The following is a 26,324-nucleotide window of genomic DNA, read 5'->3' as shown; positions in this document are numbered from 1 at the left end:
GTGGGCGTCCCGCCCCGGCGGGGACGGCCGGCTCCGGGCGGGGAGAGCGGCGGGCGCTCGACATGGCGCAGTACGCGAGGGGCGCCGCCGCCGTGGCCGTCATCCGCCTCCGCAACCCGCCGGTCAACGCGCTGAGGTAACGGCAGGCGCGGCCGGTTTCCCCCGCGGCCGCCCGCCATTTCCCGTGGCGGCAGCCCCTGCGGTCCCGCCGCTCCTCAGGGGGTGCGTCGGGCGGGGATTGTGGGGGCTGCGGCAGGCTTCGTCCCTGGCGCTTGCCCTCCCTTGGTGAGCGGGGTGGGGGTATTTCCTTTCTTTTCACCTCATTCCCCCCCGCCCCCTCCCTCCTTGTGCGTGTGAGGCCTCTCCTGGTCCCAGGATCCCAGCCCCGTGAGAGCCTCTGCCGAGGGACTTCTCCGAACACAGCGGGCACCTGCAGCAGCTCGGACGACTCCCTCAGAGAGAGCTTAGACCTCCCTTTGCAAAAAAACATGCTGAACTTTTCTATGACTTCTGCTCTTTATTAGAATTTCTAGTGGGCTCTTTTTGCAGGAGAGGTGTCAGGCTCATCATTCTGTACTTGCTGTCATCTGCCATTGGAAGCTGTTCAAAATCTTTGCATATTTCTCCTCACCTTTTAGTCTTTAAGCATCAAGATGATGCTTCCAGCAAGAAATTGCACAGCAGCCGTAGCAGTTCAGCCATTTCTCCCTGAAGTTCTTTCAGAGCTTGTAGGTGAAAACCAGTTTTTCCTCTCAGATTTGCTACTGCTTTAGTTGCCTGCCCCATACACTCCACAGTACTTGCTTGGCAAGTCCCTGCGCTATCCAAGTGAGCGCAGGGGTTAGGGCAAAGGGCTTTGTGGATAGGTATGGTTCAACAAGAGGAGCTGGCATCAGGATTAAACCAAAGCCAGGGCTGTCAGAAGCGAAGGCAGTTCATTTGCCTTTTAAAAAAGATTAAGGAATTGAACTTTAAATGCTGACCTTGGCCAAGAAAGGCCCCAAGGAATCTCAAACACGAGTCAGTGAAAAACAAACACCAATCTGTAGGAGCCTCTGAAATTTTAGCTTTTCATGTGTTTTGAAAAGGATGTACGTGCTTTTTGGCTTTACATAATTTGTTATAAAGGTGTGTATTTTAGTTCCTTTGGTTCTGAGTAGCACGTAGTCCCTTTTGAAGCAGCTGTAGTTGAAGAGCTATTCTGTAACAGTTCCTGTAGTTTGTATTAAGTGTATTTTCACAAGCCAAAAAAAATCCACTGTAGTTATGCTTGACTTGTAAGCCAGAACGTTTGTTAAACAAGCTGAAAGAGACAAGAGCATGAATAGGAAATGCAACCTGCTGCCCTTCTGTAGCAAGCTACGTTGCTTTGCAGTAACTGGCAATGCTCACTCTTTTGTTGCAACACGTTTAAAAGTAGAGTAAGATCGTTTTCACATGCCCAGATAATTATCACGAAAAAACAAACTTGGAGTGACCTGATCAGATTAGATGAACTAGGCAGGCAGGACTCCCAGAACTGCAGGGTGCAAGACATCCCTTGGACGTCCTGTGCTCAAGACCAGTCTAAGAAAACTTCCAGGCTGTGCCTACACTAAACTTTCCATCCTTCAGAGCTAAAGATACGTGCTTAAAGGAACCTTAATTCTACCTCTTTTCAGAAGTCCTTGAGAAAACCCAAAGTTGCCTTCTGCCTTTGAACAGCAACTGCATGCACTTGTACAACAGCCTCTTCAGGACAGACCCCTGCCTGTACTACCCTTTACTCTTTGCCCCTCAAGGGTAACAGATGGTGTGGTTGTGGTCCTGTCCCCCAGCCCCGGAATGGAGAAGGAAGAGCCTGGCAGACTATACATCCATTAAAAAAGCAGTTTCCATTGAGTGCTGTATCTTCACTCCCCCACACCTGTATTGTGCTGCCCACACTTTTCTGCTGACAGCCCCCCAGCACAAAGACCCCTAGGAGTACTTGCTTCATTCATGTAGGCTCATTCCCTCATGACAAGCTCCATAGCACAACATAAGATGGGACTGCTGTGATCCTGGCCATGGTTCCTCACAGCCACTGCTCTGCTAGCATTGGCACTCCTGTGACTGGCAGTGAGCCAGCTCGGGGTGCAAGTGTGACTGAACACCAGCCAGTTGGGTTGGGTTGGGTTTTCAGCCAGCCGAGCTCTCTGCATCAGTTCCTTCTGCAATTGCACAAGTAGAAGTACGTGAGGAAGGATGGGAGCCTGCACAGCAAGGATTTAAATCAGTTAAGTTGCCATGAAACTATAACTTAAAGTATGCCTGTGGTCTTTGATCACATGTCAGGGTAATACCCATTTTAGAAGGGATCGATAATTATCTCATACTTGCCATCAGGTAGTTTTTAGCTGAGACCTGGCTATAGCTAGGAAGGGCAGAGCACACTGATCCTTGTGTGTTCTTTCTGCTTCTGCATACTTTATGTGCTGGACCATAGGGGAGCAGGTTTGTGATTGCTGTTGGAAATATTTGACTACGTAGGTGATAGCAGACAGTAAAAATTACAGACAAGAGCCATCTCCTGCAATCCTAAAAATTTAATTTCACAGCAGGCACAGATGCTTTTAAAAAGGCTGGTGGGTTTTTCCCTGCTCTGCTCCAGCCTCACCCCTCTCTCCCCATTATATGTGGCACTCAGTGCCATTATCCCAGTTCCCAGGCCATCGCCCTAGCCATTAGCAATTTAGAAGTCACTGGTGGGTAGGATTTTGCTTTCTCCTGTCTGACCCAATGTGCTGCTGTGCAAGTACCTCCCAGGCAACACTTTCCTAAGGAATGTATGCTGACTTGTGAGTCTGGCAGCAAATTTGGCTCCCACACACAGATTCCCCTTCATGGTAATCTTTCTCTCCATCAGCAGAGGTAGCATGTACCAAATTTGATTTGTTTGGGATTTTTTTTCCTGGTTTGCAGAAGTTTAGTATTCAGAGATCTACATTTATGAGACTATGGCATAGAGAGAAGGAATTTAGATATGCAAAAAACTGGGAAGTTTTGGGGAATGGACAGATAAGACTTGCAAGAGAAAGGACCAGCCATACCTTATTAGCAGAGGCAGGCTTCTGGCACTGAAAATTAAGAAGGATGTGGAAGAGTATTTCAACATTTAAGCTGACAAGTGCAGAAAAGCTCCAGGGATGATAGGGTAGGATATGGGGTAGGGGAGTGTACACGTGGGATTATATGAAGTATAACAGCATAACAGTCAGGATTGGAAAAGGCTCTCCCTGGCTGCTAGGATTGTCCCTCTGACCCCTGATCAGCATAATGATCAGAAAATGTAAAGGAGATTAGAGAAGATGCAACTTCAGATAGTTAGCGATGATGGGAGAGTCTGATTACCTGTGTTGGACTGGATCAGCACCTCATCAGGATGAGATGCAGGGAGAAAATGCTGGAATGCAGTAAGTGTCTGCTTCCTAAAACAACTATTCTAAAACCCCACAGAAAGGATGCTGTTCTGGGTTTGGCCTTAATTTATGTGCATGACTCTGTTCAAGCTGTATTAGCTGCTGTGTGACAGCAACTAGTACACATCTGGATCTGACACTGAGGCAAGAGGAAGCAGACCAGATAAATCCAGCACATGAGTACTCAATTTCGAAGGGAATTATGTAAGTACCAAGCAGTTAGTTCAAACAAAAGTGCTACAAGCAGCTATCCAAAAGACAAGAAGCCTGCAACAAGGGTGGAGGCTGGATTGTCGTTGTTTGGGATTTGGGGTTTTTTAAGTTTATTAGAAGCCCAGGTAAACTGTTCATCCAGCAAATGATCTGGTAAAAGCCCTGCATGGCTTGATGAGAAAGCTAAGAAGACTAAGTGAAAAGTTTGATTTTTTTTAAGAAGTGGAAAGTTTACTCAGATGAGGAGAACAAGAAAGCCCATAAAACATGACAGGAGACATGAAATTAAGACTAAAAAAATGTAAAGAGTGGATCAAGGCATGCTAAAAAAACAATAGCAAAAAAGTTCTTTAAATAAAAAATATAACCCAGGAGAAGCTTACAGGATGCCGAGCTCAAAACTGGCAGTTACAGCTCAGGGAAGGGATCCTTACCTTTGATAGTTCTGTGAAATCATCAGCTCAATGTGCTGGGGCAGCCCCAAAAGCCCACAAAATATTGGGTACCATCAGGATGTATGTTGAGAACAGAGCAGAGGGCATCCCTTTTCTGCAACATAAAACATCTTAACTGTTGTGTGTAGTTCCAGATTTTGCATTTGCAGAAGGAGATAAGGATGATCTGAAAAGGGACAACCAAAATAATCCAAAGGATGGTGCACTGCATAAGAAAGCGGACTGAAAAAGCTGAGTGTCATCCATTTGGAGAAGAAAAGGCTGTGGGAGAATAAGGTCAAGGTTTACAAAATCATAAAGAAAGTAAATAAAGGCATAACCTTTTACCAAATCCTGCAACAGTTGAACTAGGGGCATTTGATTAAACTAGTAAGAGATTGTTTTAAAACAGATAATACAGAGCTTGCTGCCACAGGAGTCTGTGGAGGCAGATGGATCAGCAGAATCAGAAAGGGATTAAGCAAATTCACGGACAGCAGGTGTATAAGGGATGCTAAAAAGAGTGTTTGTAGGCATACAGAGCAACATCCCCAATGCAGTGATTGTGGATGTTGGGGGAAGTGCAAGGGGAAAGGACCAGACCTGCATGTTTTCCATAAACAGCATTTTCTACTGTTGGATTGGAGTCTCACTTCTTTAAAGGTGACTAAGTAAATTTTCAGGATTCCCTTAAATTACTTTAAAAAAAAAAAAAAAGTAGTTCACATTCACAAACTCTAGCTAAAACCTGAAATTGTTAAGGTAAATAATAAAACCTTGTTACAAATCCAGCACATCATCAGTGCAATAAGTTTTATGCAAAATAAAAATAACCTGGTGTGGTGACCTACAAGAATATTCTCTTACCCTGGTGCACACATGTTCTTTAACAACACCTGTGGTGTGTTTCTGAAACCCATAACACTGAATCATCTCGGCAGAATCATTCTTGCAGTCCAAATAGTATACGTGGTGGAGCTGACTACATAGCATGGGATTAAGCATAGATTGGAATATATAGAGTGAATTTTTGCATTGTTACTGTTAAATGAATGACACTGTCACAGTATTGAAATACTTATGCAAATTATGGTGACTTTTTGTTTCTTTAATGCTCTAGCTTTTTGAAGTTGTGGTACTCTTGAGTATTTTTATAGCTTTACTGTCATACATTTTACTACAATGCTTTCATTGAAAATTACATCTTTTAGTACCAGTTATAATATGTGAGTTACAAAGCAATGCAGCCTGTGTGTTGGACTGTAGCATATCCTGAAGCAAACTTATTGCTCCGTCTTAGGAGAGCAAGAAACTGGAAAAAGTCTGATGTTTCTTCCTTTTTGTCCCACAAAAAAATTCCCACTGGGAAAAAGTTGTATGGAGGGAAAATATGCAAGTACAGGGTCAAGTTATTCTCTGGCAAAAATAGTTCTGTTGAGTTAATACAGGTCAGGTAGGTACTGAGCTGCTATTTAGTGGCAGCCTTGATGACTAATTTTTCTTCTGGTAGGAGTATGTTGTTTTAAGTGCTAAGGGCTTGTAACTAATTTCCTACATAAAATCCTGAACCTTTCCATTTAATGCAGACAAACCTGTTATGTGGGCATTTTGCATCTGCTGATCACGTGCCTGCAACAGACACAGAAATGCTTTGATTGCTTCTTGTCTGGTTCGGAGAGAACTGTGCCTTTTTTCTGTACAATATTTTCAAATCAGTAATTTAACATTTGTTCAGAATCCTGGTATGTATTTTTCCCCCCTTTTTGCAGCATGGTTTGTAAAATGTAATGACATTTCATAATGCTTTTCCCTTTAATCTTCCAGTCACTAGGTGAATTCGGTATTTCTGTGGCCTGGCTCTCCACCGATGCAAAAACAGACCTCTAAGAGCAGCAAGCATTGGGTACAGCCTGTGGGTCCTCCTCAAATAGCAGCAGCCACAGCACTCCATATTCCAAAGGGAGTGAGATAAAAACAATTTTTTAACATGTTTTTTTTTCCCCACAGAATATGAAACCATTTATTAAAATTGGAAGGGCTTTCATATTCTGCTACATGGAACTATATGCACTGGAAGGACCTTTACCGAGTCACCTAATAGTTTTTCTTTGTCATGGCCAAATTATTCTCATTTTAAGTTTCAGCTTTCAGAACCATTACTAACATCAGACTTCAGAGTTGTCTTTGATGTCTGGATGAGGCAATTGGTACATAACCAGCTGTTCTCTCTCCAGAAATAACACTTTCTCAGTCTCTGGTTGTCATGTCTCAGGGCTCCCACTGATCATTCTGTGTAGCATGGTCTTATCCAGGCAGCAGCTGATCCTGGAGACCCCCCTAGACAGTCCCCTCAGCCAACAGCCCTGATTAATAGACTTTGCTAATAGCTTCTCTTAATTTTTTGTTTTGAAGGAGGAATATGCAGGCTGGCAGGACTTCACACAGCTGGCTTGCAGGAAACTTCTTGGGCTCCTCAGGTTTTCCTTTTCAGTCCATGGATTTCCACTTTAGTGCTGCAAACTGTTGCCTTATATAAAGATGTGATTACCCACCCTGGACACACCTAGAAGCATTACACATAAGTACAGCAATATATTTTTCATCTACTTTATGACAAGCATCCTTTTTAAATGAAATGCCCTCAAATATATTGAAAAACATAAACAAACTGAGTATGCATCAGGCCTTTCTATCAGTTCTCTTTAATTCACACTCCTCTCCACTGGGCATCAACAGAGCTCTGCTCCCTTTTCATCAGCCACCAAGCTTACATGTGAAGCTGGGCTTAGGGTTTGGAGAAGGTCTAGGAATGGAGGCTGTATTTATAAAGGACTGGGCGAGCATGTATGATACTTCTTTGAGTATTCCTCCAGCCTCCAACTGCTCATGGCTCAGATTTTCTGAATGAGAGGCATATCTACATATGTAGTATGTATATACACATGCACACAGAAAAGTCTATCTCATGAACTATATATACACTTATATACTTACAAGAGTGTGTATATGAATATATTTTGGTATCTAAATTATATATACACACAATTTGTGTCAATATTTCTATTAATAAAGTCTTAGGTGTTAATGGTTCTATTTTTACCTACCATCTTTATTTCCACTGTCTTCTAAAACAGACTATACTCTCCACATCCATCCATCCACACACATGTATATATAAATTAGCTTCAAATGTGAAGTGGGCATACAGTCAAATCAGATTTTTTAAATATCTGATTTGTAAAAATACTATTTATACTTCTACTGTTCCATTTTGAAGTTCGTTAATTCTTTGCTGGTGACACTTACTGCTTGTGTGTGTGGAAATATGTTCAGATGAGACAAAAGATTACACTCTATGTAGTGTTTTAGGCCCAAATTCACTTTGACAGGATCCCACACAATTTTAAGTCTGGACCTATATACAGATCTTTGCAAGGTGAAAGCATTATAATCGTCAGCACAGCGCCAAATCTGTGTCAGGTGTTTGAAAGGTAACTTTTTATCCCTGGAGCTCCTTTTCCCTTTAAAAAAGTTCCTAGACTGACAGTGGTTTAGCATTAATTACTTTTAAATTATGCTAAACTGTTTTCCTGAAAACCTGAAAGTTTAATTCGTAAAGACATTTTCAAAAGAACATTTCCCTGTGCTGCTTGCTTTGGAAACAGCAATGTCATAGCCAGAAGATGACTCTCCAGGAAGTGAATGACAGGTCAGCAGTCATAAGCTTGTTGGATTTTGGCACTTGCCCTTGAAGTAAGAGGGACACTAACAAAATGATTCACCCAGAGAGGCTGTGGCAGAAGACAGGCCAGGGGAGAGACCTGCTGGGACATACTGCTCGTTTTCACTGGGATGCTTGGTGTTCATAACACAGACCTCTTGGAAGGGTATGTAGTTGATTGTTACTCAGTTAATTTCTAATTTATTTCAGTTTGACAGTTCTCCAGGCATTGGAGGATGGACTGAAGAGAGCAGATGCAGATCCTTCAGTGAAAGCTGTTATGATTTGTGGCGAGAATGGGAAATTCAGTGCAGGTAAGATATTTTTCATCAAACACAGCCTGAGAAAAAGATGAAACACTCTCCACCCACCATGTCTGAAGATTCTCTGCCTCATAACACTGCTGATAAAAGTCCTGATTTGACTGGAAATAACCACAAGGCAGTGGCCTTTTTCTATTCTGTTGTGCCACAGTTGACATGGGGTACATGACAAGCTGGACTGTCCAGGCCAGAAATAAGCTGGTGTGTTCGTGCTGAAATGAGGGACAGCTGCTTATCTTCCTAATGTACTGGTGCCTCCTTACTCTCCATAGCTTTGTATAAAATCTCTGGACCATCAACTGATCCAGTGTATGGAACGTACCTGGGGTGGGACAGTGGTGAATAACAGATCTTCTCCAGTTGTAGAAACCTGGGAAGCTAGAGAATTTTTGTGGAGCTCTGCATTGCTTGTTAGTAGTAACTTGCACTTAACTATTCCAGAGTCAACTTTATTACACCAAGGATGTCTGCAAATTTCTGTAGTAACTGTATGATCATTACAGTTACTATGTATTTTTGTACTTTGCCCTTCCCTGAGCTCTCTGAATAGACTCAAGGAGTCAGGGTTTCTTGAAGGTTGTCCCAAAAGGGGTTGATTCCTGTTAACCACTCTCCTACCAGCAGCATGCTCTGCAAGGACATCTGTGAGCAGCTATGTTCAATGGCACAGAGGGAAGGATCATTCCAATCACTGCCTTGCCCACTAATTCCTCTTAATCTGTGCTAACTCAGGAGCTGACATTCGAGCATTTTCTTCTCTGAAGAGACGTGGTATTGCCTTGGGCCCCATCATCTCTCTCATAGAAAGGAGCGAGAAACCTGTGGTGGCTGCCATTGAAGGCATTGCCTTGGGAGGAGGCCTGGAGGTGGCACTTGGCTGTCACTATCGGATTGCACATGTGAAGGTAACACATGCTGCGAACTAGAGAGACTGGTGAAGGCATCAGGAGCCATGCACATATGGCTATGTACAGGGTGTGAGACTGCTCCTGAAGGGCAGTGGGACAGCACGCCTTTCTTGGGATCATCTGCCCAGAGGAGGTGGGCTTTATAGCTACGGGATACAAGTCTGTGTGCTCAGACATTCTTCACCTACACCACCATCCTTGATATGCTTGCATAAGTCCTACGAAATAATAATTTCAAGTAATTTCTAAATATAAAATTAATTTGTAACTAGTAGAATAAGATGGCTGCATAGAAACTTCAGTAACTGAATGTTAATTTGCCGTAGGTCTCAGTAGTCATTACATATATTCTGATGTAGATGGCTGTATCTTATTGTCTCATGCAGCATGACTGTCACTTTTTTCCCCCAGCCCTGTGAATTTTGCATTTCTTTCTGCTAGTGGCCTAGTTTCAATAGGTAGTTGAAACTCACCTAGCATGAAGCATTTATGATTTGATTCCCCATGAGCTCTGGGTCCTCAAGGAGCACTCTGACCAAAAGACAGCTTTAAGAGTCTTTTAAGGAGTGAGAAGGTTTTTTTTCTTGAATCCCCTCCTTCAAGATTCAGGAATGCTGAACTACCTTTTAGTGGCACCTGGTATGCTTATAGAGACTCTTCACTAATAGGGCCATCCCCTCACTTTTGCAGTGTGATTCACTGTTTCTCCATGACAGTGTGGGTGGCTGTAACAGCATAAAGAGGTATTCTGCATCACCCTATATGTCACCTAAGGTGGGTGCTGTAAGAGGTGACTCCAAATCTCTTAAGAGCTCAATGGGAAATGTGCAAAGTGATTTTTTTTTCTTTTTTTGAAACTAGGCAACAAAATCTAAATAGATTTTTAAGAGAAGACAAGACCCCCTCTTCCTGCTGCCCCTGGCTTCTCTGCCATAATCCTATTAAACATCAAGTGCACCAAGAGCCATTTGAAGGAAACACATTTGAAGAAAGATTAGGGAAGAGTCCAGAACCAATTTTCCTTTACTAAACTTCCAAGAGTTAGAGTAGAGAGGTAACAGTTAAGTCACAGAGTGCCCTCCAGCATTTGGTAACAACTGCTTGAAAGTATTAGTTTAGTCATGTGTCAATCTGGGGGATGCTGTTGGCCTCACAGCTCTCCTCCAGTGCTGTGCTACCCCACATACATCTACTGAGAGTGATGTTTTTCCTGTGCATTCATACACAAGTTCTTGAAATGGTTGAGTGGGCTTTTGTCTTAAATGTCATATGTGGCAAAAAGCAAGGATGAAGTTTCTATGTAGAAGTTTTGAGACTTCCTAGAGGAGCAATGTGTGAATCAGGTCTGCTTGTCTTCCCTTTGTTCTGCTCAGTTTGTAATTATCACTCTTTGTAATCAGATTTGTTATTGAATTTGACTTCATTTTAGGCACGGATGGGTTTCCCAGAGGTCACCATTGGGTTACTTCCAGGTGCTGAAGGCACTCAGCGACTACCCAGACTGATTGGCGTACCAGCTGCTCTGGATATAATCACTACAGGTAAAGTACTGTCCTTGGCCTTGCTCTGTATATAAGAATATGGCATTAATCATACCACCAGCTTGGTCTAAGAAACTTAAATTTCTTTTACCTCTGTAGCTGCTTGGGTTGAAATTCAGCTTGATTCCTCTAATGATGGGCTAAGAAAGGGACAAACATGCTTCTGAGGCATGTAGTTAGTAATGCATTTTATGTACCTGATAATGAATATGTCTCATATTTGAAGCCAGCTACGCACAAGTCATTTGATCAGATGGAAAAGAATGAAACTGCCCATCATGCCCCACTGTAGTCACTTTATTTCTCTTTTTATCACAGGAAGACACATTCCAGCAACTGAAGCACTGAAGCTGGGTTTGGTTGATGAAGTTGTGGAAGAAAACACAGTTGAGGCTGCAGTTCGCTTGGCAAACAAAGTGATTGGTGAGGAAAAAAATGTAGCAATGCCAAGAAATAATTGGTGATGTTTCAGGGCTGAAGAGAGTCAGAACAAAGTCCCCCAGTTTGTTCCAATTTATATGCTCCGTTCATTGAGTTTTGGCATCCATATAAGATCGAATTAATTGCAGAATTTGTTTTCTGCTGTCTGAAGTGAAAAATTCAGATGCTGGAGAGCTGCAGAAATTCAGGCGAGGATTTGGAGAATAGATACATGTCAAGTCCTCCTGCTTCTTAATTATACATCCAAATTCACATGCTCCTCTAGGCTGCTGCACTCCACTGATTTGGGGGAGTATGTGCTCTTTCCATATATAGTTTTGGATGACAGCTGGTATTGCATGTATTCTGTTTGCACCATCAATAATGGCTGATCAAAAATAACTTTCTCCCTCTAGTGGAGGGGCTGGCACATCCTCGGCCCAACTTAATGATCCATGAGTCTGCAAGTGACTATCCCTAATCCTTTAGCTTTAGTTGCTATGTAAGAATATGGCCTGTGGAGGTGGGAGGGATATGAAGATATCCTCCCCCCCCCCCCTTAGAAATAACAAAATCAAATTCACTGGAGTTAACATAGGAAAAGGAACAGGAGCATCGCCTTGAGAGAAAACAGGATATTTTTCCACTTAAAACCTCCTTGTACCTTTGGAAACAGACCACTGACTTCTATCAGGATTTCATCTGGATCTCTGTCACAATGAGATGCATGCAAGGAACCAAAAAACCTCTTTCTGCTTCAATCATATGGCCTTATAGGCAATGCTTTTCCAAGCTGGGGTGCTGCTTTTGCTCCTGCAGTTCTCTTCACTACAAACAAGGCCCTTTCTTCTCTGTAGGAGCACTTCTCCTGTGCTAGAAGTTGAAGCAGCCTAAGCTTTGTCCTAGATGACAGTGCACCATGTTTTTAAGATAGTTCAATGAATGGGCTATTCTTAAAGATCAGTGTCTTGTATACTTCCCTACAACTTGAGATTTACCAGATAGGTGCAAAAGGGTATTCTTTGGTTAGGTTTTCTGTAAGAGATGCCCTTCCTTCTCACTGTATTCATCTTACGGTATTTTCAGGCTTCATTTTTAGAGCAGAATTGATGACATAAGCAGTCCTCTTTTCTCTTTCCTTATATGTAATCAGACTATTCAAACACAATTCTTTAGAAAGAGACATGTGATGTACTTCACTATTGCTTCTAAGAAAAACAAAGATACTTTGGTTCACTGATTTTGTCTGTTTTGAATGAGAACTCTGTTTCTCCATCTGTTGGGAGAGCAGTGAAATATTACTACTCTTCTAGGCAAATTAACCCAACAGTGTTCCCTTTGATGTACCCTCTGGGCTTCTGAATGATGCCCTGCATAAGATCTATACCAGTATTGATGGCAGCAGCAGTGTATCATAAAATGAGTAATAGAACTGGCAAACCAGCAAGCATTCTGGATTTCAACAAATACTATGTGAAATTGGGTGAAATTTAGATGTTCGTATGCTTATTTCTTCTGTGACAGACATTGTGCAGTGGCTGATAGTTGTGAAAGTCAGCTTGACCTTAGAGGAGAAGCTCAGGTATTAATTGAGAACACTATTCCTCAGTGTCACCTGCTTTCTGGAAGTTATGTCCACTACCACTACTGGCAAATTCCTCTCCTGTAGCTTCATCTTCATTGCAAATTGTCACTACCAGGAAAAATTTGAGAACTGTGTAAGCATACAAGGATCCTAGCTGGATGTTCAGCAGGTAACCTGTCCCAGTCTTACTCATTATTAGTGGTAGATTTGCTGTTTATTGCTGGTTTGAGTTACCCCAGTAAAAATTAGTAATGTCATTGAAGGTGTTTCACATCACACTATATACCAACCCCAACAGGACTTTAAAAATGCTTTCAGACTCTTTCCAACAGCTTTACTGGCATTTACAGTATGTGCTTTAACAGTGAAAATATTGGCAAGTCAGCTAATCTTTATTTCTTTCCTGCTTGGAAAATTTCTCATTAGACCTTGCAGAAGACCATGAAAAGTTTTGAGGCACCATTTAGCCTCAGGTTACCTGATAGTTTGAAAGAATGGTGTACCCAGAGTCCATATGTTCCTTTTGAGTCATTCCTGGCTTTAGCATTTGCCTAACATTAATATAATTCTCCTGCCGTGCAAAGGCAAACCAGCACTTTTATTTCTCTACATCAAGCACTAACTCAGGGTGGCAGAAGAGATGACAGTCTTGTGTAGCTGGTCTGGTCTTTGTTCACATTGCGTTCCATTTTCAGTGAACATTTTTCAAGTAATAAAAACAGAGACAGAGATGCACAAAAAGATGCCATCACAGAAGTCCACTTTCTTTGTATGGCATGCAGCATTTTGTTTCTGATGAGATTTTTTTTTATTTTTAAAACATGAGGCTAACAACCGATGGCTTCTTACAGAGCAGTTTGGCTAAATAACTAGTTTTGTCACTGACGGAATTTCTGCTCCTAGGAAGGCTGTACTGCAAGAACAGTCTCAGACAATCAATTCAGGAATTATTTTCTTCTAAAGCTTTCTCAGCTCTGGAGCTGCAGTATCTCATGGCAAGAGATCATTCTCAAATGACTGGCCTTACTGAAGCAAGGGTCCTTGATTATTGTTTCAATATGCAGTTGACAGAGCTACCTTTATAGTAGGTATGTCAGGAAAGCATCTTCACCCATACATTTTTATGGATTATACCTAATGAAGAACACCTTCAAAAGGAGTTCTGAAAGAGTCCTGAATAAGTGGTTGCAACAGTAATTATATATTGCAGATAGGAAGCAAGCATATGTTCCTGGCCTTCTTCGGGCAAAAGAAAGTATCTGCACTTTTGAAGGCATTTTTTTAAAAGGAATAAACAGAAAGTAAATGCTTGGAGACAAGGAGAATATTCTTTCATTAAATGTGCTTGATAATCACTGCACTAATTCAAAGCTGCATTACATAATTTGTCCACCTGATGGCATCACAAAATTGAAAAATTGCTGTAATTGTTTGTAGCAGGCAGTAGCTTGCAGCTCATACTGCCCACCTCTTGCTGGCCTGCTGTAGTCTTCCTCAGCTGGAGAAAATAGCTGCTGATCCTCTGCACAGCAGACTTCTTTGAAGCTTTCCCGTCATATATAATCATCCCTTGTTTTCTGACCACATCTGCTGATTGACCTTTATCATCTTCTCAGAGTACAAAAGTATCAATGGCTTGCACCAAAGAGCCAAGGAAAATCAGTTCAATTTAGACTAGCTTGGGCGCCACAGGTGTTAAACTCTGCATGGAAAGATGATTATGAGTTTCTGACTGTAAGACACTAGGAATAACTGTGGAGGAAGCATGTGTTTCTTCTGAGTCTCATAAAACCCAAAGGAGTAACAGATACTGCTGTCAGGTAATTGCATGCTTTAAACGGAGACTGTTGGAGGAAGGCTTTCAGTTACAGTTGCAAGGGCCTTTAGCACGTCATCTCTGGGAAGATGTAAAGTATAAAGACATTTTAATCTCTTTCTAGGGCTCATGATTCTGGCTGCCGCCTTCGTTAGGCAGAAGGTCTAGCAAAGTGTCCCTTTGACACATCCAGACCTTGTGAAAGGTCTGACATAAACTGGACTTGTCTCTGGCAGGCCCGAGACCATTGCAAGCCTGAAGAGCAGGGGTCCAGTTTCTGCTTTCTTTCTCAGAAATTCACAAGCAGTTCACTGCACCAGGAAGACTGTTAGGCTAGCCATGCCTCTTGCATGTGAAGTCCTGTAATATCCCAAGGGTTACAGATCTGGGATGCCTTTTTTTTTTTTTTTTTTTTTTCCCCTTTAAATAGCACAATATTTGATACTGCATGCTTACATGTTGCTTGTGCTGATAGAAATTTTATAGACTTGATCTGTCCTTTCTGCCACTTGGACTACAAACCCTAGTAAAACAAAGCAGGTATCTGTGCTAGCTCCTGTGCATGGATGACACTTTTCCCTGGGGCACTGATGTCTGATACTGTTCATCATGTTCCTGGTGCTTTGATTTCAGAAATCAAGCTGCAGGTGTCCCACACTGATCTCTTCTTCCCAGGTTTGGATTCAGATAATTTTTTCCTGTTCATAAATATGCCCTTGATTCTTATTAGCATTGCAGAAGCAAAGATGCTGCATGGAGATGCAGCAGAAATACTTAGCAAAACCTATTTAGCTTACTGCTAAATAAGAGTTTTGTTACAGGACCCTGAGGAGGGTTACTTTTCTTTTTTACTCTGAGGAACTGTCTCGTCCCCCATCAGTGTTTGTGCTTACAAGTACTATGTGCTATCATCTGAAGACCAAGCTTAAAGGCTCCCAGTAGTATTCCTTTTTTACCAGTCCTTTCCACATCAGAGATGTCATACAAAGTCCCTTCATCTGCCCAGTCTTAAGTGGCCTTCCAGCCATCAGATCTGCTTTCTGGGACAAACCTGAGGTTTCCTCTTGTGATGAGAGGAAACCCACTATTTAAGTCCTAAGTAAAGGACTGTGTGTTAAAAAAACATACATGTAGTGGAGAAACAAAGGATTCCAAAATAAAGGAACATTATCCTGACTAAATCCTGCAATACTGGCAGATACAAACTATATTCAGTGTCAATGTGTAAACATTATTTTTATGAACTCTGATTACAAGGGAAGCTACTTACACAGTGAGTGTTCATCTTTTTTTATTCTCTAAAAGGCTTAAGTAAAAAGACTGAGCTCTGAAGACCATTATTTCAGGAAATCAGTATCTTAACTCATCCTGGAAACTCATATTTCTGTTTCTCTTAAACATTGCTCTGTCTCAGAGGAGGAGCTAGAGTCAGGACACATTCTTTGGGCAACCATGATTTCAGTACTGCCATTATTCCTGCTCTTCAGCATCCTGTGTATGATTTTCTGCTCCTGAGTCTTCTGCTGATACACTGGCACTTCCCTAACTCAGACAACAGGAAGAAAAAGGGAAGCTGGATGCAATATGCCACCTTTGAGGGAAGCATGGTCCTGTGACAGAGCTCATATAAGAGCAGCTAGGGCAATGAGACTATACCAGAGAGCTACTCAGCATAGGGTTCTCATTAGAGGGGGCCCTCCTACTATCCTGCTTTGGTGGCAGTCCTGGGTGCTTCCAGGAAGAGCACTGCAGCACTCAGTGCAGTAACATTGCCACACAGTTAACAGTTTGGATGTGGCTATGGTGACAAAAGGCTGTGAAAATGTTGAAATAGTAAGGGGATACATCCTGAATTTCCAGTCTTGTTCCTACATGGTCTTTACTGAGGGAAGCTGCCTAAGTATGGACAGATCAGAGATCTCCTAGAAGGCCCCAAGGTTTGTACTTTTGAGGAGGATGGAGAGGATTTTGGCAGCTGAAATGTAACTAACTTCTCTCAATTAAAATCCTTTCTAGGTATCACCATAGCAACCTCTGTCTGTAATGAGTCTCATGTATTTGTGTGGCTGCTTGATTCACCCCTTGCTGACACAGAAGCATGAACTCTCCCTTGTTATTCATTTGCTCCCCAACTCATGCTGCATGAGCTGTCCTCTTGGTTAGTCCCAAAGTGAATAGAGGGACTCCTACTGTCAGGGAAGAATTGAAGTCAGGGTATATTTCCCAGTCTCTTATAAATGCCTGGGTCAGGACCCTTGCTAGAATGCATCTGGCTAGCAAAGTCGATTGGGCACTGAGTACTAAACAATACCAGAGGAAAACTTTAGTACTGAAGCTTATAGAAAGAGCCATATAAATGTGGCAGCTGGGACTGTGGAGTAAGAGAACTGGAGAAGTCAAGGCACTCTGTGTAGCTGAGAAAAGGAAGGAGATAATTACTACTTTTAAATTGAAATCTTGCTTTTTTTGAAGTCTGAGAAGGGACTTGAAAAATTGTAATTGTCAGAGCAAACAGAAAGCTAAAGAGAAATGTCAGACACTGTAGTTCCAGACCCAGATCACTGTGCCATGCAAGCCCTAATGCAGCGAGCTTAGGAGGAAAAGAGGTAGACTGCATTCCCAGTCTATGTAGAAAGGGGTGAAAAATATGTGGTCTTACAGATGTGGATGCTTTGTTCTGCAACTCCATTTTTCTACCCCCAGGCCAGCCATTGGGACACCGCAGGCTCAGCCTGAAGCCAGTTCCAGAATTGCCCAACATGGAAGCATTTCTCAGTGAGGCTCTTGTGAAGGTGAAGAAACAGGGCCATGGATGTCTGGCTCCAGAGCTCTGCTTCCAGGCAGTCAAAGCCGCCACAGAGCAGCCCTTTGCAGTTGGAGTCCAGAAGGAGCAAGAGCTGTTTAACATCCTGCTGACTTCAGGCCAGGCCCAAGCTCTGCAGTATGCTTTCTTTGCAGAAAGAGCCGTGCAGAAGTGGACAACACCCAGTGGAGCTTCATGGAAAACTGCTTCCCCTCAGCCCATGTGCAAAGCAGCTGTGATAGGTAAGGGAATTAAAAAGCTGTTGTGGTTGCTGACTGCACAGCTAACAGCAGAGCTGAAGGGTAGTTGGATGAGTATAATCGGGCTTTACTCATGGCAGAAGGCTGAAGTGGGATTCCCTAGCAGTCACTCGCCAAAGTCACTGGTACCCATTACAGGCAAAGATACTCCACACTCATAGGTGACATGCAAGGAGGGAAGTTGTCACTGCATTGGTAAGCTCAGAAATTCAGATGGCAAGTCCCATCCCACTAGATTGTTACCCGATGCCACCTCTTTCTTTGGAAGAATAACTTCCTCACTTCAGACAGTTTCATCTATGGACCATAAGCAGTCTGGTCCCTTTTAAATACTGTTATGTTGAGTCTGGCTTTGTTCCCTGTTATAAACAGGTTCACATGAAATTCTCCTCCTTCTGGTCTAGTTCTGTACTGCAAGTGCGTGTGCACAGAGTCACTCAGGGATGTATTAATACAAAAATGTTTTGACAGCTGTATTTTAAGAAGATTTCATCTCACTGGGATCTACTCCTGCCATTTTGTAGCCCAGCAAGATAATGCCTTCATTAATTTTTTATAAGAGCAATTTAAGTAAAATGGTTGATGTACTGCTGAGATTTTAAAAAATTATCTTTCAGCTCTGCCTGTTGATAGTAGCACTCCAAAAATGGTTAGACAAGTAATGGAGCACTTGGAAAACATCCATTCTGTTTCAGAGAAAGCTCACCAGATCAACACTGCTCATTCCTGGGTACTTCTCAGGCCTTTTGTGCTCTTCAATATGAGCTCTCTGAAAGCTTATTTCGGGCCACAGAAACACTTTTTTTTGGAAGTTCGTTTCTCTTCATTAGCTGCCATGCCATATTTTTAATGAAAATGGTTTTTACACATTGGTCCACAAACCTTGTGAGGAGGATCCATGACTGTTATAGCATTGAGGTAAAGAGGCGTGAATTATTGCCAAGTTTATCATGTGACTTGAAGAGCACAGTACTTTGGACATATGCAGTCCCAGGCAGGTCAGTCCTGCAGCATGGGCTTTGGCAGGAAGGGCTCCTGTTGGAAGTTTTGTAGGAGCGATCAGGTGAACAAATGGACATTCTTTGCTACATACTGATAAATCATGCCAGAATAATACATTTGCAAAGTCCCAATCGCAATGACAGTTTAGCCAGAAGGGCTGTTTAGATCCGATTTGCTTATTTTGGCACTGTAACTGAGCTAGAGAGAATTCGAAGGACAAATGCAATCTCTATTTAAAAGCTTCTGGTAGAAACATAATCTGTATCTTATTTCCAAACTGAACTGGCTAGGCTATATCTCCCATCCGTTGGATTAAGTATTTGCATCTCATCTCCAGACAGGTTTTTGAATTCTCATCTGAAATTGCCCCAACCTCTACCCCCAAGTGTCAGTGTTTTTGTAGCTGGTTACAGACAATGCTCAGGTTAACCCATACTTTTTGCAGAATAAATAAACTAAGTGCTTTGATACTTTGCTGCAGAGCACAATGTGTCATCACACTCTGGTCATATTCATGACCCTGAACTTCCCTTAATTTTTCAATGCTTCATAAAGTGCACATAGCTGAAGTGGGAACAGCATTCCAGGAGTAATTACACTAAGACCAGATACCAAGATGTTTCTTCCTTGCTCCTACTTAGTATGCTCAAGTTAACAGCCAACTTTCATATTAGCCATATTCAACACACCTTGTTAATTATCTACTGGCGGGGAGCAGCTGCACCCCAGGGATGGGGAGCCAATGGCAATAACACCTCCCAGGGGGACAGAACCACAGAATCTTTGAGGCTGGAAGGGACCTCTGAATATAATCTTGTCAACCCCACTGCTCAAACAGGGCCATATCACTCTTGTGCTGGGGAGCCCAGAACTGGACACAGTACTCCAGGTATGGTCTCACCAGTGCTAAGAAGAGGGCAAAGATCACCTCCCTCAACCTGCCAGCAAGACTCCTCCTAATGCAGCCCAGTATACCATTAGCGTTCTTTGCTACAAGGTCATATTGCTGCTCATAGTCAACTTGGTATCCACCAGGACCCCCAGATCCTTTTTTGCAGAGCGGCTCTCCAGCCAGTCAGCCCCCAGTATATACTAGTGCACAGGACTATTCCTGCCCAGATGCAGAACTTTGCACTTCCCCTTGCTAAACTTCGTGAAGCTCCTATCAACCCATTTATCCCTCTGGATGGCAGCACAATCCACTGCTGTATCAATTATTTACAGTGCCTGAGCAAGGCAAGCAGGGCAGACCCAGAGATCATGGCCAGGATCTACTGGAAGTACAGATGATCAAGCAAAGTTCATATGATGAACACAGGTCCAAGGTAAAGTTAGGAAGCCAGTCTGCAGGTTGAAGTCTGGATCAACAATGTCCTTAGCCTGGCACAGCCACCATAAGACACCAGAACTCCTCCAACATAGCTTAGGAAGAGACTAAAGGCCCAGGTCTGAGCTTAAATGGGGCTCCAGAGCCCATGGGCAGTGCGTGTGGGTGGAGGCTCCAGGTGTAGCACGCCAGGGTCATTAAAGCTTATTAGTGTACTCAGGGCCTTGACACTTACCAAGACTCCTAATGCCTTTTCTTAATCACTGCTTCTATCAATACAGCCCCCATAGCCTACAATTATAACTTGCTTTGTTTGTGCTAGTTGTTCATGTTATACTTCATTTGATAGGTGACATCTCCTATTTTGGAGGTTATTGATCACCTCCTTTTAACTCTGAATCCCACACCATATTAAGTGTCACTGCTTTCCATCACTTCTTTCTGCCACCCCACTGTGCTTTTTCTCCTCCCTTTCAAGGTTTTCCTCCTAGTTTCCCTTTTGATATCAGTGAAATCGCAAGTCTGTTAGGGACAGTCATAGAATATGCCAACACAATTGTATTTTTTCTTTCAGGCTGCTGTAACAAAAAGTCATTCTCCAGGCAGTACCATGCTGTACAGTATCTCATAGTTTCACATTCTTGATCTTAAGTACATTCTTGCAGCACCAGAAATCAAAATCTTAGGGATGATTTCTGAGGGACTGACACCTTTTAAAATAGTGCTGCTCATCCATGTAAGTATTGAGTCTACCTAGGTGATCCAGGGTCTCTCTATTTTCAGTGCAGAGAGGAGGGCAGTCAGAGCATCCATTTTGGATGGTCAGAAATCATGCAGACACATTTTCCAATAGACAGTGCTGTGCTGTTTCAAACACTAAAACCATGTTGCATTAGGCTGCTGCTTCTATCTTTTATCACTGCACAGTGGGAAGGACCTGAGAAGATCACATTGACTTCCTCCTCCTTCATTACCTTTTTTGTAAGCACAGAGCACCTTTAGGGTATGGAAGCAGTGCCATGAATGCTAGGGGAGCCTTGCTTTGTGGCTCCCCATCTGTCCAATATTAGCAGGAACTTGGAGGGAGCTGGCACATCACTTGCTGACCATGTCTTAATGTAGATTCAACAACAAGGATGATCTATCATTTTTGTGGGCATGCTTGATAGATAGCATTGCTGATGAACTGGCACCCATTCCTGTGTAGTGCTGGCTTCCCATTAGCTGTCTTTGTCTGCAGTTTGCTCGCTGAAAGATTGATAAGTGGGTAACACCCAGCTACGTGGGATCCCTCCTGCTCTTGGCCTAGCTGTCCTTGACTGTCTTCAGCCACATGCAATGTCACCTATTTCATTTGCTTCTGCTTGTTCTGAACTCTTGGCTCCCATTTCTTTCCACTTTCTCTGGTTCCTCATCACCCAGAAAAAAGATTTCTTCTCTGTCCCTTCTGCAGTCTCCCCATAGCTCCCTGCTTGCCTTGAGTATCACATTATTCTGCTTGAAATTAATACCCTGAAACAGAGGAAGAAGCAGCTCCAGTCTGCAGCAGTTCACCACTGCCAATTGCTCATTGTTGTTTTTAACAGGAACACTGGAGCAGTCTTTTAATATTTTTACCAATCTATAAAGTATTATTTCCATTGCCTGGCATTTTAAAGTCCAAATATTCATTATCGTTCAGAATATTTTCCTCTGATCTGTATTTCTCTAGTGTGTGTGACTGTACACGAGTTGCTTTGTACATATTTCGAGTTCATTTGTTTTTAAATTTGTTTCTAAAGTCCTTCAATTAATTTTGCATGATTTTTCATATTCTAAGTAAGTACCTCATGTGACAGGTCAATAATTAATAGTCATTATTCACTCAGCTTGCCCAGCAAATGGATTTGTCATATCCATATTTGGCCTGAAATTACATGGGTTCAAGTATAGTTTTATTTATATGTGAAAGCTACATTTCACAATAAAAGACCAGAAGCGAGATGGCTAGACACTGTTCTTTTCCTGAAGCAGATTTCAGTCTTCTTTTGAAAGATGTGCCTTGGGCATGAAAGATGGGAACACAGCCCTGAAAACTGTCCCCTGCGTGCAAGATAAGACTGTAGGGGTTTTTTTCATGGTTTGGGGGAAGTGAGAGCACTATTGAGGAAGACAACAGAACATACAGTAGAAATTCTGGAGTACTTCCTAGCCATGTTTTGGTCTGTGGGATCCAAGCTGAGCATGTGCCATTTCCCTTTGTCTTTCTTCTACAGCCTTCTACACATGTAAGGCCCAATGATTCCCTGCCATTTTTTTCTGCTCAAATATATTATTCCCCAAGATCACTCAGCTTTATAAAATTGAAAAGGGGAGTCCTCAGAAATGCTTCTTTCCCTGCTAGATAGCCAAATCTCTTCTTAGTTTTATAGCCCAATTTTAGAAAATATTTCCAGGGGAGTCATGCTGTGCAAGCTCTAATGTAACAAAACCCTTGGGGCTTTCATTACTCTCCCTGCCAGCTTCATTAAACATCATTTCATACAGGCCACTGAAGAGTTATGTAGTAAGTTGAGAGACAGCTTTTCTAGGTCAGAAACAAGCTTGGCAAGCTCATATCTTATCTATAAGCCTATTCCCGTGGCCTAGAAAGTGAACTACTACAAGCATGTATGCCTGTCTATCATGGGATGGCTAAAATGTAGATGGGAATACTCATACTACATGTGGACGAAAGCAAACAGGGGAATCGGCTAACACCACTGCAGAACATCCCCTGAAAAGAAGGCTGGAGAACCTCTGCTCATGGAAGAGATTTTGATTTAGGAAGAAGCAGCATGTTCATATTGCGAGAGAACTGCTAAGATTTCAGTCATGAGACTGAAGCTGAGAGGAACAGGAGTTAATAAGGTCCAGGATGTGTGCATTATTTCTTTACTAGAGCTTGGGAATTCTAGGGAGAAACCCCAGGTCTTCACCCTGGAAATGAAGAAACTTCAAGAGGGAGCCATGTTGAACTGCAAACACTTTAGCTTGATGTCAAAGGGGGCCTTAAAGATGGGACTGGGCTTGGTGGATATGCATGAGGTGGTGAATTACCCTCCTGCACTGTCCAAGAAGAAAGCAGTTCGTGTAGCTCACCAAAGACAGGGAAAAAACTGCCTTTAACTGTACCTGCTACGACGTCCAAGGCTCTGAGTACTGAGCACAGTAGGAGGAGCTATTTGTAGGTTTTAGTCAGCAAACTGTAGACACTGAAATACTAAGAACTGACTCGTGTTATTATAGGGGTTTTTTTTCAAATTAGTTTTTAGTAGTACTTGATAATGAAGTAGCAAATCTAATTCCCTAGAAAGGAACTTCAGCATTTACTTGGGACTGTAATGGTTTATAAGCAGGCTGCCAGAAGTGATGTCTGTAAAAACTATTTTCTTGTGGCTAAGCAGGAAATGTTTTAAATGTCTTGTGTGTACGCAAGCTGAGGGTGGACAGAACTAAACTGAGGGTGTGTAGCTTGCAGGAAAAACATACTACCTTGTTTGACCTTGGCTGTTGGAACTTGTTTAAATGATGACATAATTTCAGCTCTTCTTTACAAAGCTGCTTTAGACAAATTTTTTAATCCCCTTGTTTCTGTTTATTTGTTTAGCTGACTTTCATTTGTAAACCTGGGATTAAAAAAATCATTTTTACAGAATTATAACAAACCCGTACTTTGTCTAGTTGTTGCTTTATTTAGGATATTAATAATCCTCCCATTCAGATGCTTCGCACTTCTAAAGCTGGTAAAATTGTGCTGGCCTTCTCTTACTAGTTTGTATTAACTTAGTCTGAAAAGCCTCCATCATGGGAGAGCAGGATAAATAGCATGGGTTGTGCATCATGGGAAAGTGTAAGCGTGCAGCTTCATTTAATGTAATAGAGGGCAGAGCTGGTGGAAGGGCTCAGAAGGAAGGAAGGGATCAAGCCAGTAATCTCTACACTGGTATTCCTGCGGGTATGAGCTGGTAGTAGTGCGTTTGTAGATGTTGGAGGAAAAAATACAGCTTGAATGGATGCTCAGTTACAGGAATTCTGGGCAAGCACTTTAACTGTGTAGTTGGACAAGGAAGACTGTGTCTTTGAGAATCTTCAGAGGTTAGGAATGGCCTGTGTTGGAGGACTTGGAGAGTTCCCAGTGGGCAAAGATGCCCGATATAAAGTGTGAACAGCAAGCAAAAGGCTACTGATGTTCCAGAGTGATTAAAAATGAGATAGAAGATGTTGAAATCTGGATTAAGAACACTGTTAGTTCCATCCTGTTTGACCTGGCAATGAAAGACATACAACACTTTAGGGACAAAGTTTAGAGCAGGTCAGTGTCTGAGTCTTTACAGAAACAGCAGCTGAATTTTCTTTGCTTCAGAGATTACGCAATAAAACGCAGAGGGAGAAGAGGAGGGAGACAAAGAGGAAGCTTGGAAAGAGGAGGGAAAAACCAATTGTCTGAGTTTTTCTGGTGTCAAAACCTCCGGGTAGGGTGTATTTGCTTACACTAATATTCTGTGAGTGCCCATAAAGGACCATCTCACAGGAACAGAGAGGCACTGATATCCTCAGGATGAAGCTTGCTTGTGGAACTCCCTGCTAGAAGTTGGTAACAGGGTTGAAGTTGAAACTCAGAACTCCTGTCTTTGATCCCCAGGTTCTAACTCTTAAATGATGCTGGTTTCCGTAGGTATAAAACTTTGCAGGGAGGAGACACGAATCACATGGTCTGCGCACACTGGAGTGAATCCCACTGGTATTTTGTAAGCTTGAGAGGACATTAACTTGCCTTTATGCTACTGCTTTTCAAACATTTAGGCTCACTGAAATAGAGAATTCACCTTCCTTTTTCCCAGTCTTCAATTCTTTTTTGTATCTGTGCACCACTAATTTTGGATAGGCTTCCACTTTTTATCCTGGAGTTGCTACTGTCAAGTGATTAAGTGTAGCATTTTCTATTCATAGTCTCTGATTCTGTCTCACTTTTATCCCTAGGGCTGGGAACAATGGGCCGAGGCATTGTGACTTCTCTGGTTAAGGCCAACATACCTGTGGTAGCCCTGGAGCAGGATCTGGAGTATCTGAACATGGGAAGAAAAGCTGTGATGCTCCTTTTGGAACGTGAGGCTATGAAAATGGAGCAGGGTGCCCAAACCCTGGATTTCCATAACCCTGCACGTCTCCACTTCACTGTGGACTTTGATCTGTTGTGTGATGTAGATCTAGTCATTGAGGCTGTGTTTGAGAACATGGCACTAAAGAAGGAAATATTCCACAAGCTATCAAGAATCTGCAAACCAGGGGCCTTTCTGTGTACAAACACATCAGCCCTGAACATCGATGAAATAGCTTCTGCCACAAGCCGCCCACAGCAGGTCATTGGCACGCACTTCTTCTCCCCTGCTCATGTGATGAGGCTATTAGAAATAGTCTATGGCCATAACACATCCCCCACCACCATTGCCACTGCTATGCAACTAGCGAAAGTGCTGAAAAAAGTTGGAGTAGTGGTAGGGAATTGTTTTGGGTTTGTTGGGAATCGGATGATGTTTCCATATGTACAACAGGCAGTTTTCCTTCTAGAGGAAGGAAGCAGACCAGAAGCAGTAGATCAGGTTCTTGAAGAGTTTGGGTTTAAGATAGGACCTTTCCGAATGTCTGATCTTGCTGGGCTGGATGTGGGCTGGAGGTCTCGAAAGGGCCAGGGCCTCACTGGGGCCTCACTACCTCCAGGAACACCAGCCCGCCAACGGCATGGCCATCGCTACAGTCCACTGCCTGATCTTCTGTGTGAGAATGGCAGGTTTGGCCAGAAAACTGGAAAAGGCTGGTATCAGTATGAGAAGGCTGGCGGGAGGACAGCCAAGCCAGATCCATGGCTTCACAACTTTCTGTCCCAGTACAGAGACACCCATCACATCAACACCCGCTTTATAGACCAGGAGGAAATCCTGGAGCGGTGCTTGTTTTCCCTCATCAATGAAGGGTTTGACATCCTGGCTGAGGGAATAGCATCTGGCCCAGAACACCTGGATGTAATTTATATCAATGGCTATGGGTGGCCGAAGCACAGGGGTGGCCCCATGTTCTATGCTTCCACCATTGGGCTCCCTCGCGTTCTGGCTAAACTGCAGAAATACTCCAAGGCCCACCCTGATGTTCCCAGGCTACAGCCCAGTGTCTTTCTGAAAAAGCTGGTAGCTATGGGGAACCCTCCTCTCAAAGAGTGGATGTCCTACCTCAGCCGGCAGAGCAACAAGCTCTGATTTCGTTTATGCCTGCTATATACACTCAATGGAGGCTGATCTCATGAAACAGGTGCTGTAATTGCACTGTCATTTCCAATCAAAACCAAAGTGCTAAAGGCTCATCAACAATGTCATTGACCTTCCTGGGCCTTTGCAGAGAATAACTTTGGCTGATGATTGATCTCAGTCCCCCTCTTGCTGCAGATAATCGCTGCCATCAGCCACCCTTCCTTCTCAGCACCAGCCTCACCCACCTTCTTCGCACATTGTTGTGTAA

General features: G+C 42.9%; 1 protein-coding gene across 1 annotated transcript; it reads left to right on the top strand.

The window, feature by feature from the left end:
* The first annotated feature begins 11 nt into the window (after positions 1-11).
* Positions 12-26,108, top strand: EHHADH (enoyl-CoA, hydratase/3-hydroxyacyl CoA dehydrogenase). The gene is made up of 7 exons (XM_010561153.1): positions 12-136; positions 8,019-8,122; positions 8,864-9,036; positions 10,469-10,580; positions 10,899-11,003; positions 17,105-17,446; positions 24,795-26,108. Exons 1-7 carry the CDS (start codon positions 63-65, stop codon positions 26,063-26,065), a joined length of 2,181 nt encoding a protein of 726 aa, XP_010559455.1. The 5' UTR covers positions 12-62; the 3' UTR covers positions 26,066-26,108.
* Positions 26,109-26,324: the final 216 nt, after the last annotated feature.

The sequence above is a fragment of the Haliaeetus leucocephalus genome, unplaced genomic scaffold (assembly GCF_000737465.1).
Source record: "Haliaeetus leucocephalus isolate CR32 unplaced genomic scaffold, Haliaeetus_leucocephalus-4.0 Scaffold143, whole genome shotgun sequence".
NCBI lineage: Eukaryota > Metazoa > Chordata > Aves > Accipitriformes > Accipitridae > Haliaeetus > Haliaeetus leucocephalus.
Note: the sequence above shows the minus strand (reverse complement) of the source record. Positions and strands in the feature narration are given on the sequence as shown.